Source organism: Chanos chanos, chromosome 8, assembly GCF_902362185.1.
Source record: "Chanos chanos chromosome 8, fChaCha1.1, whole genome shotgun sequence".
NCBI lineage: Eukaryota > Metazoa > Chordata > Actinopteri > Gonorynchiformes > Chanidae > Chanos > Chanos chanos.
In genome coordinates this window covers 37,309,745-37,329,535 of record NC_044502.1, presented here as the reverse complement: position 1 = coordinate 37,329,535, position 19,791 = coordinate 37,309,745, and the positions used below count along the sequence as shown (strand labels likewise).

General features: G+C 38.8%; 3 protein-coding genes across 4 annotated transcripts; all 3 read left to right on the top strand.

Annotated features, from left to right (window-relative positions):
* The first annotated feature begins 3,255 nt into the window (after positions 1–3,255).
* Positions 3,256–6,763, top strand: rnf144b (ring finger protein 144B). Its single transcript, XM_030783163.1, has 7 exons — positions 3,256–3,378; positions 4,082–4,186; positions 4,799–4,859; positions 5,413–5,623; positions 5,991–6,135; positions 6,281–6,370; positions 6,584–6,763. The coding sequence occupies exons 1-7, from the start codon at positions 3,256–3,258 to the stop codon at positions 6,761–6,763; spliced, it is 915 nt and encodes a 304-aa protein (XP_030639023.1).
* Positions 6,764–7,648: 885 nt separating this feature from the next.
* On the top strand, positions 7,649–12,340 carry LOC115818671 (xylose isomerase). The gene is made up of 14 exons (XM_030782106.1): positions 7,649–7,723; positions 8,246–8,322; positions 8,724–8,796; positions 9,145–9,260; positions 9,475–9,500; positions 9,601–9,738; positions 10,143–10,252; positions 10,390–10,485; positions 10,571–10,654; positions 10,846–10,972; positions 11,101–11,206; positions 11,350–11,532; positions 11,658–11,732; positions 11,998–12,340. The coding sequence occupies exons 1-14, from the start codon at positions 7,699–7,701 to the stop codon at positions 12,079–12,081; spliced, it is 1,320 nt and encodes a 439-aa protein (XP_030637966.1). The 5' UTR covers positions 7,649–7,698; the 3' UTR covers positions 12,082–12,340.
* Positions 12,341–12,948: 608 nt separating this feature from the next.
* sqlea (squalene epoxidase a) lies at positions 12,949–19,438 on the top strand. 2 transcript variants are annotated; one of them, XM_030781102.1, is made up of 11 exons: positions 12,949–13,522; positions 14,149–14,398; positions 14,746–14,923; positions 15,385–15,481; positions 15,740–15,853; positions 16,137–16,308; positions 16,576–16,671; positions 16,913–17,055; positions 17,439–17,535; positions 17,837–17,924; positions 18,059–19,438. In XM_030781102.1, the coding sequence occupies exons 1-11, from the start codon at positions 13,247–13,249 to the stop codon at positions 18,249–18,251; spliced, it is 1,704 nt and encodes a 567-aa protein (XP_030636962.1). In that variant the 5' UTR covers positions 12,949–13,246; the 3' UTR covers positions 18,252–19,438. The 2 variants fall into 2 exon arrangements, with proteins under 2 accessions (XP_030636962.1, XP_030636961.1); XM_030781101.1 differs by having other exon boundaries at positions 14,137–14,398.
* The last annotated feature ends 353 nt before the right edge of the window (positions 19,439–19,791 follow it).

Below are 19,791 nucleotides of genomic sequence, written 5' to 3'. Positions count from 1 at the left end.
GCTGGCAGAGAAGAGAATCACACCAGAGAATGAGCTCTGAGAAAGATTTGAATGAGCTGGCCTCTCCCAGTGTCTCAAATGAACATGTGTTCAGTGCAAGATGACTTTTGCAGATTCCTGCTCCCTAGATACTGCCAGTAATAACCTCTCAAATTAAAAACAAACATTTTGTCCGAGGCAGTGAGCCAGCAACTTGCACAGCATAGTAACTGAAGGGTAATACAAAATCTAATCTGAGCTTTTTTCAATGTCTACCTAGGGAATCTCTCTCTCTCTCTCTCTCTCTCTCTCTCTCTCTCTCTCGGGCAAAATTTGCTGCATCATGGAAAGTGCACTTAATTAAAGATAGATACAGTGACAGTGCATGTGAAGATATAAACACAAGTTTTCAGTTCCAAACACACACTCCCAGCTGCATCCTCACCATGTCCAAAGAGAGCAGCATCACCATGGTGAAGTCTTGGTTTCAGAGGGCGAACTTGATGTGCTAAACTATTTTAAAAACAGAAGCTCCATCATCATCATCATCATCATCATCATACAGAACCAGGTATTGCATCATGTCAGAAGAACTGGTATATGTTGTAGTGCAAGATCACTCACCTGCATTATTTAAACAAACACAAACTGATCAAGAAGAAAAGAAATGACCTTTACCTAACCTGGAATTTTAAGAACCCATTACATTACTGATGCAGAAAAATTGCCTGTAACTGTCTCTTGTTGTGATTGTTCCCTCTTTTTAAAGTTTAGGAATCTGATTAGCAAATTTTCTAGCTTTATCCTTAACCTCACCTCTTCTGTTTGTCTGGGCACCATTATGAACCGTAGTATATTTATGTCTGCGACACGCAGTGTCGACACCTACCTTATGAAAACGTTATCATGGCCGTCACATATATAGCCCTATTCTGACTAAATAATGTCAACTACAAATGTAGTGTTTACTGTCCATATTATTTCTAAGAACATGCAGTAACAACTTTAAATGTTTTTTTTTTTAAAATACTTTTAAAGAAACTATCTTTTTGACATTTTGCTCTTGGTGTGCCCTCTACTGGTAGATGACATCATGGGATTATAAATGCCATATCTTACGGTGCAGCAGGACGAGGAAGTGTATATGAAGTAGCTTACCTTCTGCGACGTTGCGTTTGACAAGGCGAACACACCTTTGGGCATCATGATAGATTTTTTTTAATCCAGAGAGGGACGGTATGACCTTATGACTGAGGTAAATGGGTCATGCTTCGGCATAACTAGGTGACCAGACAATCTATTAGGTTTACTGTCTATCCACAGATGTGACTGTATTAGCTGTATTAGAAATTGCGGCTGTGGTTCAGAGATCTTGGAAAAGCTGTAGCTCCTCAAGCATTTACTGGTAAGGATTCTTAATATTTCCGTAACCCTAACGGTAACGTGTGGGCTACGGTGTTACTTTATATTTTCCCGAAGATGTGTCTTCTCATGTGCGTGTGTAGCTTCCGCAAATGCAGTGGTGCTTGTGCAATCTTGAATTTTAGGAAATTTTATATGTTGACAGAGGCTAGAATAACAGAGTTTAATACTCCGTGAGTGTAACAAAGTGAAAGTCAGTGATTAAAGAGTAATGGGTGAATTCCCTTTTCTCGTGGAAAGATTTTACCTTTTCATTTTTATTCAGGGATAGCGACAAAACGTCATGCGAAAAATCCTGTGGTTTTAGTCTTAAAAACACTTTACCGAAGTTCAGTACTCTTCAAGATTCTTATTAGTGGGTGTGACTGAGGAAAACAACTGTATAAAACCATTTTAGGGCAGGCGTGACCCACCTGGAATGGAAAACATTTTCATTGCAACACAGAAATCTCAACTATTCTTCATCAAGCTGATAACTCTCTGTCGGTGTATGGGGTTATAAACCATAGGTTTTGAACAACTTTCTATGTAGCATTCTCTTCAGTGCTTGACCTCGGAAAATGACATTGTGTCAACAGGAGAAGCAGTGCTTTCAGTTTTTTTGTAAGTGTTTCTTCCGCTTTTTGTTCTTGAGTGTTTACTCAGTGAATTGAAAGTCGACCGAATGCCTGTTTATGACTCTTTACTTCGATGTCATATTAAAAGTGGGTTTAATTTTATTGTCACTCTACCGGACACTTCCAAGAATTATACTGCCATCTTTTTACGTCCTCCCTGGGTTATCATTTTCGTATTGCTTAGAGGGAAACCTTATTGAAGAAAGGTAGGATGAGTGTTTGTTGATGAAATCATTTGAGCTGTCGGTTACCATTTTAGGAACTTTCCACTAGATTTTCATTAAGCATGACATTACTGTCTGACAGAATAGCCTGAATTTCATCACTTATTGTGTGAGTAGTTGATAAGACGGATTGACACGTATAAAGTCAGGTGAAATCAAATATATATATATATACATATATATATATGTCCAGTCTGCAATGTGATGTTTATCTAGAGTGTAGATTCACATTTCACATTTTCCAGAGAGACTAGAATGACAATGCAAAAATAATCACTCACAGTCAAATGGAACTATCACTGTTGTCATTGTTTTGCACGTGAGCCATGAATCGATCTCAGCATTGCACATTTAGGACAGCTATGTTTTTCCAATTGATTGTTGCTGGAGACTTAAAAATCACGGGCATGTGTGGATAATGTATGACTAACGGCTTTTCCTCTAATCATCTGGCATTATGCTCTCTCTCTCTCTCTTTATATCTGTCTTTGTCTCTAACTCTCTGTCTCTCTCGCTCTCTCTCTCTCTCCCTCTGTTCATGACCCACCGTGACTGCCGTGCCTTTCTAATCTGTCTTGATCCTAGATTATAGCATTATTACTGATGCCCTTTATGATTGCGTAGCCAGGCCAGTATGTTGACTGTGAGAGAACACAGGGGTGAGCTTCAGCTGCACCACCCTCTCTCGCTCTGCTGAATAAACGTGCCTGTCATGGTTGTTCGGTCTTTCTATATTGCACTGTACATGTTTGAAAGTAAAAGTACAGGTAGAACATTATTAATATTAACTCATTTACGTCTTATTTCCTTTTTTTTCCCCCCAAATTAGATTGGGCTGCCTCTCAAACACACACACACACAAACATACACAAACGCACCCTATTTTAGTAGCATGACTGGGTGTTTTCCTGTTCTATTGCACCTTTCAGGAATATGGAGGACCTTGTTCCAGTGTTTCAGAGGCTGAGGGGCTAAACAGGACCCTAGCGGGAGTGTTCTAGGACCCCAGCAGCATGACTGATCCCAGCCCCATCCAGGCAGATGGCACCACGGTGTTCTGCAAACTCTGCCTCAGCGACTGCCCTGTGCTAAAGACCAGCAAACTCCTGGCCTGTGAATGTGTGTTCTGCTCCCAGGTGGGTTCACTGTAGCTTGCTCGGCTCTGCATGCAACATGAAGATTGCGTGAGAGGTCCTTAGTCCTTGATTTTCACTGATCCCCTCTAAGGACATGTGAAAAAAAGCCCATCTCGAGTTGCTAGGAAAATTCTAATGACTGAAACAAACACTTTCTATTTTTTTACATGATGGGTCTGGCGTATTATCAACAGCTAACTTTCCATTTGAATTGAATACTGATACTTTTTATTTATTTATTATCTTTTGTTTAATTTAACATGAGATTATTAAAGTTAAACGAAGAGATAATGATATCTGGAACAGATGTTTATCAGTGCTGTCTTGATGCTTTGCAGAACGTAATTGTAAAGATACTGTAAACAGAACTCAATGACTCTTGTTTCCCCTTTGAAAAACAAAGAGAGTACTTCTCAGTACTGTGTTTTAAATCATAGAGACCAGCCTAGTCCTCATACCAGTAAAGGAGGTTTCCCCTAAAACAGGTTGTGGTACATTTTTGTGGTTGTGCCTGCATATAAACGAAGACATTATTTCATATCTGTATTATCTTACAGCTATCCCCACCTATGGATCAAATCTCCTTTTAATCAATGATTATCTTATACTGCCTTTTTGTTGCTCAGGTAACTCCTAAGTACTCACACACTAGAGGTTTACACACCGCGGTGACAGTCCTGTTCCTTTCAACCCTTTTCTGTAGTGTTTGCAGCAGTATGTTCAGCTGGCCATTCAAGAAGGCGGGGGTGCCCCTGTTACTTGCCCTGACCTTGGCTGTCACAGTTCGGGAGTTCTTCTGGACTCAGAGGTACCACAGTCGCACACACACACACACACTCACACACACCCACACACACACCCACCCACACATACATAGTGGAGGTGGGTGTATCTACATTCAGTCCATTTCCCTAACCTATTTTGTAATGATCCTCTGCAATTCAGCAGCTTCGTGCTAAGTGTACTTGGGGTACTTGAACATTTTTATTGTTAATGTATTTACTGAATCATATACTTTAGAGACAGTATAGAGATCAATACTGTTTAAATGAAATTATATTTAATGCAATGTATTGATAAAGTCAGAACTTAGAGTGTAAGTAAGAAACTTGCTAGAAGATTATAACAGTGGTATTAGTCATTTATGGAACTCGATATACTGAGCCCTTCAATATTTCCATATCTTTTACATTTCACAAAAACACCGCACAGAGACATCTCACAAGAAATGACTTGAAAGTCTGACATGAAAGCCTTATCATACATGCTTTATAAGACCTTCATAAAGCCACTGTGCACCAGATATGTAAACTTAATAAATACTTCATATGTGTTTTAAGTTTTTACCACAGGACTAAAACATGAATACACACATAGATGTGGCTGAACATATCAATGTGTCATTGTCCTGTCTGTACAGATTGCCTGTTTTGCTCCTGAGGATCAAGTAGAGCTCTACCAGCGTCTTAAATTTGAAAGAGGTACAGAACAAATATGTGTCTGCGTTTTGTTTATGTTTGTACGAGTGTCTGTACCTTTAACATAAGGACGACAGGAGGTTATTTAAGGTCTTTTTCTGTCAGGCGTACGAATATGAAATCCCAGAGAGTGACGGTTTTTGCATACAGGAATAGCGCAGAATTGCTGCTCCTTTCTGTCCTGTCCTCCTAATCCTTCAGGGTTTATTGTTATTTTCAACCATTATAAGCTTCCTAAGGTCAAACGTTATGTTTTGTTGGGGGCAAATCTGTACACCAGAATAAATCATCTTGTACATGTGGATTACTAACATGAAAAAGAACAAGACGATCAGCTGGAATTAGAGAATAGGACTTTGGTTACATTTTGAGCTTTTCTGCGAATATTTAATACGAGCAAATTGTTACGGACTGTTTCGGTGTGCAAATTTTGTGACATGGGAATACATCAAGGTCACTCTGATCATATTGATACATCTTTTATGCATTATCCCTCTCTCTCTCTCTCTTGCTCTCTCTCTCTCTCTCTCTCTCTCTCACTCTCTCACTCTCTCAGAGGTTCAGCTGGACCCCAGTAAGGCTTGGTGCCCAGTGTTGGAATGCCAGGCTGTGTGCAGGGTAATGCCCAATGTGAAGGGTAAAGCAGCACCCGTGCTCTGTCCCGAGTGCCATGCTGTGTTCTGCTGTGGCTGCAGAGAGACTTGGCAGGATGGACACTCCTGCTCCCTGAGTCAGCCTCTGATATTGGTTTCCTCTGCAGAGGACAGGTCAGTGTGTGTACAGGAGAAAAAGTAAACACATGATCTTTCCCATGTCAGCTGTTTTGATTTTTTTCTTTTCTTTTTCTTTCTTTCTTTCTTTCTTTCTTTCTTTCTTTCTTTCTTTTTTTACTCTTAGAGAAGTCATAGTTACACAAACATAACATTCCTCTGCCTTAGCTGTGCATATTGAAAAATGACATCCGACTATGCAAGGGCTAATATGCATTGATGAGTTCCTGTCACTGATACTAATGACACATTTGTAATTCAGTAACCCTTAAAGTATATTGAGCTCTGCTTACACCCACACGCTTTAGCACAAAACATCATGGAACTCAATGATAAAGTCTGATTGCTTTTCTCCACTCCACAGTGCACAGTCTAGCAATGACTCAGAGGTAACCATTAAGCAGTGTCCTACGTGTGGGGTGCACATCGAACGCAACCAGGGCTGTGCCCAGATGCTGTGCAAGAGCTGCAAACACACCTTCTGCTGGTACTGTCTTCAAAACTTAGACGTAAGTCTGATCCTATACTGGAGCATCTAAAATTTACTTTTGGTTCTGACTTCAGAACTGAGATGTAAGTCTGATGGGCCGCTGGAACATCTCAAATTTCTCCTCTTGTTAATCTGTTCTGTGTGATCTTTTTTGTTGTATGAAGGGTGACATATTCCTCAGACATTATGATAAAGGACCATGTCGAAATAAATTGGGACATTCCAGAGCCTCTGTCATGTGGAACAGAACACAGGTAATTGAAATAAAATCATCTGTTAACTTTGCAATGCACAGCATAAAATTCTGTGGAAGGAATATTCCTTTTAACAAGTTCTGATCTACCACAACAGTCTGTTCATCAACTCAGAAAGAAGACCAAATAAATTTAATCAGTCAAATCGTTTACAGTCATTTCAGAGTCAGTTGAATAGCATTGATGTCCATCATCTGTCTCTCTGATTGGAAGGTTGTGGGCATCTTGGTTGGTGTCAGCATTATTGTGTTGGTGACATCACCGCTGCTGCTGCTGGCTTCACCATGCATCCTGTGCTGTGTCTGCAAGCCATGCAAAGGAGAAAAAAAGAAGAAGAAAATGAAGAAGATGAAGAAAGACAAAAAGCTTAGAAAACCGGATTCAGCAGCATAAGAGCATTCCCTCTAACTGTACAAACCACACATACCACTCCCATGTGCCAAAACCCAGTTTTGTTAGCCAGATGCACAAGTGCCTCATTCCACAGTGCCTGGTGTTTGGTGGTCAAGATATTATTTCGCCTTCCATTTTATTATGCAAAGTATGTTTATTGAATAAACAACTTAAATGTAGGGATATGAAAGGGTCCTGTAAAAACCAATGCAAAACCCCCAAATGATAAGTTCCATTGTGAATTTTGTTTTGAAAGAAGTGACCAAGCTGTAATTACTTGCTTTAAAGAATTTATGCGACTTCATTCAAGGTGTTTCAGACCAAAGGCTCTGATTGATTTTGTGCAATATATTGTATGTATGTACTGAATGAATGCATCTGTTATTTTGTGTGATTTCTACATTTCTGCTGGGTTTTCTGCATAAGGTATTTGTATTACCTCTTTAGTCAAAGAATAAGCATCACATACCAAGTCTGTACTGTTTTAACAGCAGATCATTTTTTTTCTGTTTAGAATAAATGTAGAAAACCTTTACTGTTTAAAAGCTCATCTGAAAGAGTCAATATGTCTTTTTTTTTTTTTTACTATCCTCTTCAGTTAAGTCCGGGAACATTGTAATTGACCTTTTGAGAATAAATGCAGTAGCTCAGTAGCTTAAACACTGAGATTAATTATATGTCATTATATGCATTTAATGTATTTAATATATGTATACATACATAGTGTATTTATAACATATATGTAGTTATATATGTTAGCTGTAATTAGAGAGAAACAAGTAACATTTACTGCAGGTATAAAAATGTCACAGAAATTCAAGAGGTCACAAGCTTAGTTAGACAGAGACACCTTGTGGACAAATTCGGGGCCAAATGGGTGTCCTCAAAGACTAGAAAGGAAACAAAGCGAACTTTGAAGAAACTTTAAAATCACGATGTCAACAAACGAGTTCTTTCCAGGTAAAGTCTGCTTTTCAGGTATTTTGAGTTCTCTTGAGTTATTATGTCTGTAACACGTTAAGCCTACATTACGTAAAATCGGGTTTTGAGCTCCAAATGGTTCAAGTGCTCACTTCAAACTTTGCAGAAAAGCAGAAGTATGTGACAGCAAAGGAAATGCGACCAGTCTCTAAGTTTGTTTGTTGGCATTTTGCGCACCGCAGATAACTTGCATTGTAATCGCGTTTTGAACTACGTAAGCATTTTATTTTACAACGAAATGTGCTGTAGCATATGGTACACGAGACACAGCAGACATCGTGGCTCAAAGCTCTGTTACACTTCACCCAAGAATTATGTAAAATTAGAGACAGGGTTAATTATCGATAAAGCGTGAACTTGTGAAATCAGTTTTATATTGCAGCGGGTTACTGAAATTATTGCAGTAATCTCTGGGCTATCGCCGTCCGCACAGTCAACTAAACGTGTATAAAAAAAAGACGCTGGACTGTTTGCCTCTCAATGTTGTGTTCGGTGTTAAAGGTATTGGGAAGATTCCCTACGCTACTAATGCTGGCCCCCAAGATGTGTTGTGCTTTAAATATTACAATGCTGAGGAGGTAAGTAAGAGTGGCCTACACCTCACTTTATCTGTTGACATATATAATAATTCTACCCATCAGACAGTAATATGTTGGACAACAGGCAGATTTTCCCGGTAACTTGTTGACATTCATTCAGAAACTAACAAGTTCACCGTTATGAATCGATGACATTTTGACGTGTATGGTATTGACGTGAGAATGATATTAGGGTGCAGTGCGTCACATATTATGGATTGCACTGGACTCACTGCAGGGGCCAGGAAGCTGAATGAGTAAGGGAAGTAAAAAGAATCATGCATTTTTTATTATGAAGGCATGTAATTCCTTGAATATTTGCTTATAACTAATATGGTTATTTATTTAATGAGAAAACCATTATGTTGGGAGACATCCTGCATGTTTATCACTTTCTGCAGGTGTTTCGTGGAAGAACAATGGAGGACTGGCTGAGATTTTCAGTATGTTATTGGCACTCTTTCTGTGGCACTGGTAAGGCTTTCATATGCCTGGAACCATTTTTCTTCACTTAGAAATGTGTGTACATCTTCTGAAATCATTTATTTCTACTTTTGGGAGCTAAACTTAAAAGTATGAACAAGGAAAACATGCAGACAGAAACTGCTTGTACAGAACACATTGTGATTCAGAGTAAAGGAGGCACCTGTGTATTGAATAGTTTGGAATGCCTTTTTGCTATTATTAATCAAAATGTGGAAAGCAAATATTGTGAAATTAACTTCTCTCCTACTGCAAGACATTCCAGTGCACTGTGTTGAAGGATATCTGGTTGCCGATTTGGAATAGACGTCATTCCGTATTCTGTCTCCTCCATGTCAGGTGCGGACCCCTTTGGATTTCCCACTCTCAGCAGGCCTTGGAATGAAGGAGAGAATCCCATGGATATGGCAAAGAGAAGGCTCTATGCAGCCTTTGAGTTCTTCACCAAACTGGGTGTAGGGCTTTTACTGTGTGTTTGGACTATATCCTGGCAAACACTTTCTAATGGGTTGTTTCCTTGTAGCTAACGTCATGCAGTTGATTTGTTCTTAGTATTTTATTACGTATAGAACAGCGTAGAATGTGTAAGTAAACTCTACCAGAAACAAATAATTATTGCAAGTATTTGACAAGAAAATGGTTGATTTATAATTTTCCTCTGCTTTTTAGGTAAAATACTACACATTTCATGACAGGTAACGGTCATAAAATATTAGGATTGTATATATAATGTTTGCTTCTTTTGTTCACTTTTCTTAAAACTTTTACTTTTTTTCGATCACTTTTTGTTTTTAGAGACATGGCCCCGGAGGGCTCCACTCTTGAGGAAACCAACAAGAATCTGGATGAAATTACAGACCTGGCCTTACAGCTCCAGAGGCAGACAGGGGTTAAAGTACTCTGGGTCACCTGTAACCTCTTTGCCCATCCAAGGCCAGTCAGTGCTTACCTGTCAAAATTCAAATAGTTACAAAATAAAGCTCTTATTCAACCTGAAAAAATGGATTTCTAAGGGTTTGAACAGAATTGCCACCATTCCGTACGTTAAAATATATCTCTTCCTACCCTGCCTCCAAATGCTGTGCCAAAATAAATTTTAATATTAAACATAATTTGACTTTTTGATGTAGTATTGCGTAAGAAAAATGAAAACTATCTTGTTTTATTTACTTGTTGTGAAGGGTTCATTTTGACAGTTATTTTAATTGAATGGCAAAAGTCAGAGCTAATGTAAGAACACCAAACAAATCCATCTTGAAAGCTGACAGCATTATTTGAGGATTCATGATTCATTGGACTTGCCAACTGAACTGTAAATATATACTTTGTATTCTTAGGTATATGAATGGTGCCTCCACAAATCCTGACTGCCATGTTTTGGCTTATGCTGCAGCTCAGGTGAAAAAAGGGCTCGACATTGCCAAGAAACTAGAGGCTGAGAATTTTGGTATGAAATATCACGTCTTGTTTTACAGCTTATACCTCACTCATACTGTACTCACACATTCATGCTGTAATTCTCATTCTGTGATTTGTGCCATCATCGGTGATCACAGAATTGAGTGTTGGATGATCTCTTTCCAGTCTTTTGGGGAGGCAGAGAAGGCTTTCAGTCCATTCACAACACGGACGTAGCTGCTGAACTGAAACACATGGCCAACTTTTTTAAAATGGCAGTGGGTGAGAAGAATAGCGCTCTTATATCACTGACCATTTACATTTGTCTCCACTGAATAATCCATCCAACCATTTGTTCTACTCTTAGCTTACAAAGACAAGATTGGACTGAAATGCCAATTTCTTATTGAGCCCAAACCCAAAGAGCCATGCAAACATCAGTATGACTACGGTGAGCATTGAACATTTACAATGTATGAAGCATATAGCATGCAATATTTTACGTAGAGAATAAGGAATTCATACTCTTTCCAGGACAGTATAGATACATTATATTATATAATGTAAATGACATATAATATTTTAAATCTGATATCTATCTCTTTCTCATTTGTCTCATCATCCCTTTGTCCTCTTTGACAGATGCAATGACCGTCATTGCTTTTCTTAAACACTTTGGACTGGACAAACACTTCAAACTAAACATTGAGCCCAACCACACTACTCTGGCTGGCCATTCTTATGAGCACGACATTGTCATGGCCTCTGCGTAAGCCATTAAAAATACTGTATCTTTTCCCTCAATAAGAAGTAAGCATTCAAGACCCTTTTTCAACTCAGACTGTGTGTGTGTGTGTGTGTGTATGTGTGTGTGTGTGTTTGCTTGATTTTAATCAGGTTTGGAATGCTTGGCTCTGTTGACTCAAACACAGGGTCCCCTGATCTTGGCTGGGACACTGACCAGTTCCCCATGGATACCAGAAACACAACCATGGTGATGAAGGTGAGGGATGCGTGTGTCAGTCAGTCATAAAGTCACCCTCGTATAGAAGACTCAACCTTATTGACTTTGTTGATTTTGTATACGTTCTTAAAGAGGTGTGAGAGGGGGACCAAATCTGCATGTTTTTCATTTTCCGACACTAGACCGTTATTGAGCAAGGCGGTCTTCAGCCTGGAGGTTTAAATTTTGATGCTAAGGTTCGCAGAGAGTCTACTGATACAGAGGACCTGTTCATTGCGCACATTGGTGCCATGGATGCCTTTGCTCGTGGTCTGAGAAATGCCGTGAAGATCATTGAGGATGGAGTGATTAACACTATGCTAAAGGCATTGCAGATGGTTTCTATGAAATGTAACTTTATAAATGAAATTGGCTTGAGTGCTTGGCTCAAAAATAAACTATTCCTGTTCACTAGTCATCTAACATGTTGAGTCTGTTTTATGTTGTTTAGGAGCGGTACATGAGTTTCAGTCATGGGATAGGACAGAGAGTGAGCAATGGCAGTGCTTCATTTGAAGAACTGGAGGTATGGCTGTTATATAGACCAACATTAGTTTTAGTAACAAGTGAAATCATACATCAAGAGCAGATGAGTATATGAAGTGACCAAAAAGCCCATTTCTGGTTGACTGTTATCGAAGAACTAGAGATGAAGTTACAAGCCAACTCAGCATAGCTCTATAACATAAATTACACAACTAATTTCTCATTTGTACCAGGCCTTACTATAATGTCTATTCACAATGAATAAATCAATATCTGTCTCACATATATTATGCATTTATTTGTAGGAGTTCATCAAGCAAAATGGGGAGCCCAAAGTTACTTCAGGAAAGCAAGAAAAATATGAATCTGTCTTTAATCGTTATTTGTGAGGCTCCGTTTTTTTCCCTGCAAATGTAACCTTTAGTCCATGGATTCAGAATAGTGCTGAATGATTAAATATTAATGGTAGTCTTTTATTGTCATTGTTATGTCAAATGTCATGTAGTTAGCTGAGAGTACTAACTCATAGACTGACACGAAAATATGTGACATCTCTGTCATTTCAGCTCTTAATTGATTTGTAGGTTGCATTAAAACAAAATTAATCAATTTCTCATACATTGGTGTTATTCTATAAGAGTACTGCTTTATTGAAAAACAAAAACAAAATAAAACAAAACAGAGAAAAACGATTGTCTTCTTACGTTTGGTCAGTGATAAAGAATAAGAAAAGAAAAGCAAATGACCTCTATTAACCAGTCCGTGTCTACAACTATAGTCAGTGTTTTCAGAAAAGATAATAGCTTAGAAAAAACGGAATATGTCATGTCGTGTTCAGTTTGTTATGAACGTCATTTGTTGAGATAATATATTATTCATTCAGAATTCAAATAATGAATCATATTTATATATCTAAAGTAGATGTACGCATCAGTTCGGAATGCGCAGACTTTAAAACGAATATCATCAGATTACATAGGCCTACTATAATACAATAAAAAAGTTCTCGGTTAAGCTTCAAATAAGAGGCAGTCGAAAATCGTTACACCTTTTTCGTGACATCACATCATACTACTGCTCCTGCAGTCAGTTCTCCAACCAGCTGCCCTGGATTGGCCAATGGCCAGATAGCGTGAGCTCTGCTCACTGATAAGCTGTTGAGGATTGGTCAAATCCGAGCTCAGGAGGCGGGACACAGGCGCTACAAACTGCAAGCGAACGCGCTTCCTTATTAGCATAAAATATTCAAGCCAAAGTGTCGCACCAGTGACAATGCGCTCTTATGCTGTAAATAGTTTTATTTTATAATGGATTATTATTTTTGAAGCTGTTTTTCATTTAAAATAATCTGATAATTGCTGAAGATCTGAAAAAAGAAAACATAGCATACATTTTTGATTCTACTGTATTTTTATAGGCTATCCATCCTAATTTAGGATAGTCTTCTTTTGTAATAACCCGTTGACGCCTGAAACAGGAAAAACTATTCGGCATTGCAAGATTTTTGACTTGTCGAGCACTTCTCTTTGTTCTGCAAACATTTTTTTTAGAAACATGTGGACTTTCCTTGGAATTGCAAGTTTTACATATATTTACAAAAAATGCGACGCTCTCATCACACATGCTCACACGGAGCTTATACTGGCAACTGTACTTTTTGTCACAGTCGGTACATTATTGACTTATGCGAAATACCGTGGACAGACGCTAAAAGTACCCCGTATACTCCTTTCACCGATAGAGATCTTGTCGTCTTTACCTTTGACAAGCAAACTTTTTTCCAAGTCAAACACCATCAGTCTTAATAGAACAAAGAGCGCATCTAAGAGGGTAAGTGAGCTAATAGTATTAAATACCATTTTCCTTCAAAACGACTTGATTATTATGGTATTATTCTTAAATTGTACATAGCCTATAGATGCCGTATACTATTTAGGTTTGGGTTCCTTATTAAACGCTTTAAATGGCCATGCGTTTAAATAATCTGACATGACGTATTCAGTTATGTCAAAATAATTAGAAATCCCTTTCAAACAGTCGGCTACATTTTGCAGGCCATTATATTGTCTGTTTCATCGTAGTTTTTTTTTTTTTTTTTTAAATTAAAAGAGTGAAGGTAGACATTTCTGAGGATGTTGTAATACCTAACAAAGCCTTTTTGAATTATCAGAGGGGATGATAACAGTTTAGCACTGCAATGTTTGACAGGCATGACTGTAATTATCTTCTTTTGTGTAAACCTTAGCGTAATGCGTGTGATAATGACCAACATTAGAGATACAATACCAGTCAAAAGTTTGGATACACTGTCCCAAATGGGACCACACTTTTCCCAAATGGGAAAGTGTGTCCAACGTTTTGACCGGCACTGTATATACTGCCTTAATCACTATTTAAATACTTATCTGACCTGTCATCTTTCCATTGTGTTTCTCTTTTTTTAGAGAAATGCTAAGAGAAAGAGTGTGGATTTCAAGGATGCATCCTGCACAGAAAGTGCGACAAACTGCTCGTCTACTCCTGACACTGAACCTGACGTCATCATCGTGGGAGCTGGGGTTCTCGGGGCAGCTATGGCAGCGGTTCTGGCTCGAGATGGCCGACGAGTCACTGTTGTGGAAAGGGACCTGCGTGAACCAGACAGGATTGTAGGAGAACTCTTACAGCCTGGCGGCTACCGGGCACTGAAAGATCTGGGGCTAGAATGTAAGGAGATCACCTCGTCTGTTCTCTGTTACATAATACATGCTAGTTCCTGGTGTACTTGCATTGCTTATGTTGGCCTTTCCTCTATGACTCTCTCTCTCTCTCTTTCTCTCTCTCTCTCTCTCTCTCTCTTTTTTTTTTGTCAGTTGAGACATTTTTGCAACTTTTCTCTTTTTTGTGTAGCTCAAAGGTAGAATAGTATTACAGCAGAAGAGAAACTATAAATCTCATCTTCTTACTGCAAAACTAATCTTTCACATTATTTGCATAGAAAACTACTACTATAAGCTAGTTCCCTATAAATAGTTAATAATGCACAATGTGTTGTGTATTTCATCTATCCTTAGGTGCAGTCGAGGGGCTGGATGCCCATTTGGTGAATGGATATGTGATCCATGACTTAGAGAGCAGCACAGAAGTGGAAATCCCATACCCACAGGATGAGAAGGGCGTCCACTGCGGACGAGCTTTCCATCACGGGCGTTTCATTATGGGCCTGCGCCGCTCAGCTCTTGCTGAACCCAAGTAGGTCCTGTGCACTCTGTAAACACAAACACACGCACACACACACATGAATCCACCCACGCACGCATGCACACGCACACTCACACGCGCACCCACACCCACACACACACACGTACATAGAGAGATAAAACAGGTGCATGAGTATGAGTAAAGAAGGAGCTATAATAATACTGCCATCTAGCTGTGACCATGACTCACAAAGAAGCTGGTGTGTCATCTTAATCATGCTTTAAGTGATGTCCCGAGACCTTGTTGTTGTGAAATTCCAATAATCGCTCGCAGTTACGTCGGCTTTTTTGCCTAGCAATGTTTTATCAGCATTAGTTTCTTCCAGTTGTTGCTCATTGAATAACATACTCCATGCGTGTTACGCCCTGAATCTTTTTATTTACGCTTTTTAGAAGAATATGCTGCTATGGTTCTGGGGACAGATGTGTCTGATGGTTGTTTTATTTCCACAGCGTTAAGTTTATTGAAGGCACTGTTGTAAGTCTAGAGGAAGAGGACGGTTGTGTCTCAGGCATCCAATACAGGGAAAAAGAAACTGGAACCACTAAAGTAAGTAATTACATGTCATTCTGCAGGCTGATTTTAATAAGTGTTTCAGCTGAATGTTACTTCTCATGTGCCAGCTGGTTTATTGAGGTGTCATGTAAATTAGTGTAAGTACATCAATGTGTGCTTTGTCCTCACTCTTATTTTTTTTATTATAGAAGCAACAAAAACACCATGAAATTTTTAAAATAAGTCTTGGCTGATATCTTAATTTGTAGGAGAAACATGTTAACGTCTTTGATGTGAATATCTTTCCTGCAGGAGATCTATGCACCGCTAACTATCGTTGCAGATGGCTGCTTCTCCAAATTCCGTAAAGCACTGGTGTCTGGGAAGGCTAGGATCTCCTCTCATTTTGTTGGATGCATAATGAAGGTATATTTAAGAGCACAATTTTTTGCCATTGGCACACAACTATGAAAAATGACATTGAACCTTTATGAGAGAGCTTATAACCTGCTGACTCAAATTTTTCTCTCTGTGACCTAAATTAGTGACATAAGTCACTGATCTTGACATGAACACGATGAAAACATAGTATAATCAGTCAGACTGAAACTGTAATAACCTCTCTGCGGTGTGATTTTTTACCTGTCCTCCTTCTCCTTATTTTGTATGAGTTCTCGGTTATGTTACATGTTCTACTGTGTTCCCCTAGGATGCTCCGCAGTTTAGGTCGAACCATGCGGAGCTGGTGCTGGCCGACCCCAGCCCTGTGCTCATTTACCAGATCTCCTCCACTGACACCAGGGTTCTGGTGGACATCAGAGGAGAGATGCCCCGTGACCTCTCTGGATACATGTCCGAAAAAATCCATCCTCAGCTGCCAGGTAAGACGATCTGAATCACTCTGAAGCACAGTTTTTTTTTCTTTTTATAAAGACAGGAATTAACGAAATATGGAGCATAAGTTTTCTATCACGAGCTACAGTTTTATATTTCTTTACGATTAATCTTTGCTAATTGATGCTGGGCCAAAAATACTGGACAGAAAATGAATGGAATGAGGATCCATTGATGTTTCCTGACATTAAATATGTAGGTCCAGGTGTTTACAGTAGTTCAGTTATCCCCTCAGTAATTGCTTGTCTCTCCAGAGCACATCAAAGAGCCTTTCATGAGTGCATTGCAAAACGATCGCTTGAGGTCAATGCCAGCGAGCTTTCTGCCACCTTCACCAGTCAACAAACCAGGTAGACTCACGCATCGAGCCGTTTCATACTGCAAAGTAATTGCATATCAGGAGAGCACACGCTTACAGCTAATGCTTGTATATGTAAAAGTCCATACATTACTATCAGTTACTGATAATCCTTCCAACAAATAGTCAGATTTGCTTGTTTTGCAGCAGTCTTTTATTGGTGAATTGTTAGTCGTAAGTTTATAGTTACCACAGTATGGAGGATTGATTTGAAAGTCTTGTTTCTTTCGTAGGGGTCCTACTCTTGGGAGATGCCTACAACATGAGACATCCTTTGACAGGCGGAGGCATGAGCGTGGTGCTTAATGATGTCAAGATCTGGAGAAACTTACTCAAGGATATTCCTGATCTCTATGACGACCATGCCATGCTACAGGTACACATACGCCGTGACCTTCAGAGCTGAAAATCCCAAGGAAAAGTGTAGATGCACTGATCTCGTACATTTCTCCAGAATGTTATATAAAGTGTATGTAACATAAGCAAAAAGATATTCAAAGTAAGTCATGTTGACCTAGTCCAATATACAAAATCAGTGGGCACGGTAACATACTGATATAATTACAAGTCAAGTGGATCATGTTAAAGGTTTCAGCGAACTGTGCCGAAGCAAATATGAGCAACACTGATGCAGAGAAGACTAAACAGATTACACAAGTAATGATGCTTTATCAGTAGGGAAAAGAGTGTGGGTGTGAATTTAGAGGAAAAAAAACAAACAAACCTTAGAATAAATGAATAATATATTTTCCTCAACAGGCCAAGAAGAAATTCCACTGGGAACGGAAGTCCTCCCATTCTTTTGTTGTGAACGTGTTGGCCCAAGCTCTGTATGAGCTGTTTGCCGCGACAGATGGTACGAATAGAATCTGATGTGTTATTTTTTGGATAAAAAAACGGATAGATGTTTCAGGTTCTTAATTCCACCCATTTAAGTAAATAATAATAATAATAATTATAATTTTAAACACTATGAAAAAGTAATATATGGAAACCAAGGTCACATGAAAATTGAAAAAAAAAAAAAAGTAAGTAAATAAATAAAAAGAACAGTAACAAACTCCTTAATACAGTTCCTTCTTAAAGAACTGTTAGCAGACTGCAGTCACTGTTTGTAGTTTGTGTATCTTCATGCAGTTCTTATGTATCCATTTTAGATTCGCTGCACGAGCTGAGAAGGGCTTGCTTTCACTATTTCAAACTTGGTGGAGAATGCATCAATGGACCAATTGGACTGTTGTCAGTGTAAGTGCTGTGCTCTCAGGCATTCTGTTTCACATAGATGTGTTAATGTCAGCAGTATCTGGAAAGTATCATAGAGTTTATATGGCCATTTATCTAACATTACTGTTATTAACTCAAGTCCTTTTTCTTACCAGGCTGTCACCCAAACCCATGACCCTGATTGGACACTTCTTCGCTGTGGCCCTTTATGCCATTTATTTCAACTTCAAGTCTGAGTCCTGGCTGACCAAACCACGAGCCTTATTCAAAAGTGGAGCCATCCTGTACCGTGCCTGCACCGTCATGTTCCCACTCATTTACTCTGAAGTCAAATACCTGGTGTACTGAGCCAAGGCTTATTCTGCACAAAACCGGTTTCAAAAAGGTTACGACAGTTGGCCTTACAGTAGTCCTGGATCACACTACGTGAATTCAGTACGTCATACTGGTGCAAAGTTTATTGGTTGAGAAACCTAAACCCCACCCACTTAGACTCACCTCCCATCCCCTCTTTTTGGCCTTATCATCACTATCAGATTTGTGAGGATTCACAAGTTCACACTAATGCACCACTGTATGGGACCATCTCCAACAGGAACCTGTTATGTTCAGATCTGTTTGTTTAGTTGTATAACGCCTCGTTAGAAGAACTAATGCTTTTTCAAGCGAACAAAAAGACAGAGACCCAGTTTAGCCCCACTTCCAAATGGAATTCTCATTTATGTTATTCTTATTGAACCAAGTTCATTTCTTCATATTGACAAACGTGTTAAGTGCTGCTTCAGCATTGGAGCCCTTCAGTGAACGTGTATGGAGAGAAACATGAAAGTAATTATTCCCTGAAGGAAAATCAAGACCCACGCCTTATTTTCGAAAAAAAAAAAAAAAAGGACAAAGAGCACATTGACTTCGTGTGCGTCTCATCTCATACGTGATACTTGGCGACGTTGTAAAGCTACAATTCAGATAATTCTTCAAGTCTTCGTTGTTTGATGTTGTTGTCGAGCAGAGACACTAGTGCAATACATTTGCACTGTAAAAGGCACAAGTAATATAATAACACTGCACTTTCTTCGCCTTGCAAAATCTCCCTTTTGCCTTACAGACTGGCATGGAAAATATCCTGCAGTCAGCGCTGGAAAAAAAAAGGCCGTTTTTCTGTGCTACATAACCTTTGGGACTACTGACACCAGCTGCAGGCTGAGCCTATTAAAATAAGACTGTTTGGAACAAATTTGCAAACATGTATTTTTTCATAATGAGACCTGGTTCTATGAAAATGTGCTTTTGAACGCTTTAAGTAAGTCATGTAAATAATGTATATTTGAAATATGAAACTGGAAAAAAAAAAAAAAAAAAATCAAACAGTCAAATCAAGAGTCATGTGATGTAAGCGTCTGGATTCTCTGGGAAAATGAAATTGCTGAGAGCTGACAGACAGGAGAATATGAACATTTATGGTTTTGTTGTGAATCTGCTCTGTGATAATGTACAGACAGCTTACATTAAAATAAATTTTCTGATAATATTCTGAACTTGGGCAATCTGAATGTTCATCTCGTGAAATAAAAATAAAAATTCAATGTAGAATATGTAATTTCTCGCGTGGGATACCTTCACTAACAACTGTGAAAACCCACTTTCATTTAGAATATAGAATTAATGACAATCCTGTTTTATTGAGTAAATTCTTCTGAGGTATAAACAAATAAACACAAAATAACGTTTCAAACTGTTTTTGAAAATAATTACACAAACTGTCCACAAGATGGTACTCCTTAACAAACATACTGAGTCATCAGTGTGTGTACATCAGTCAGTGTTGAGAAGGTGGCACAAGCAGACATCTCTCACAACTAGAGATGTTGCAGACAACACTATTTGAGAG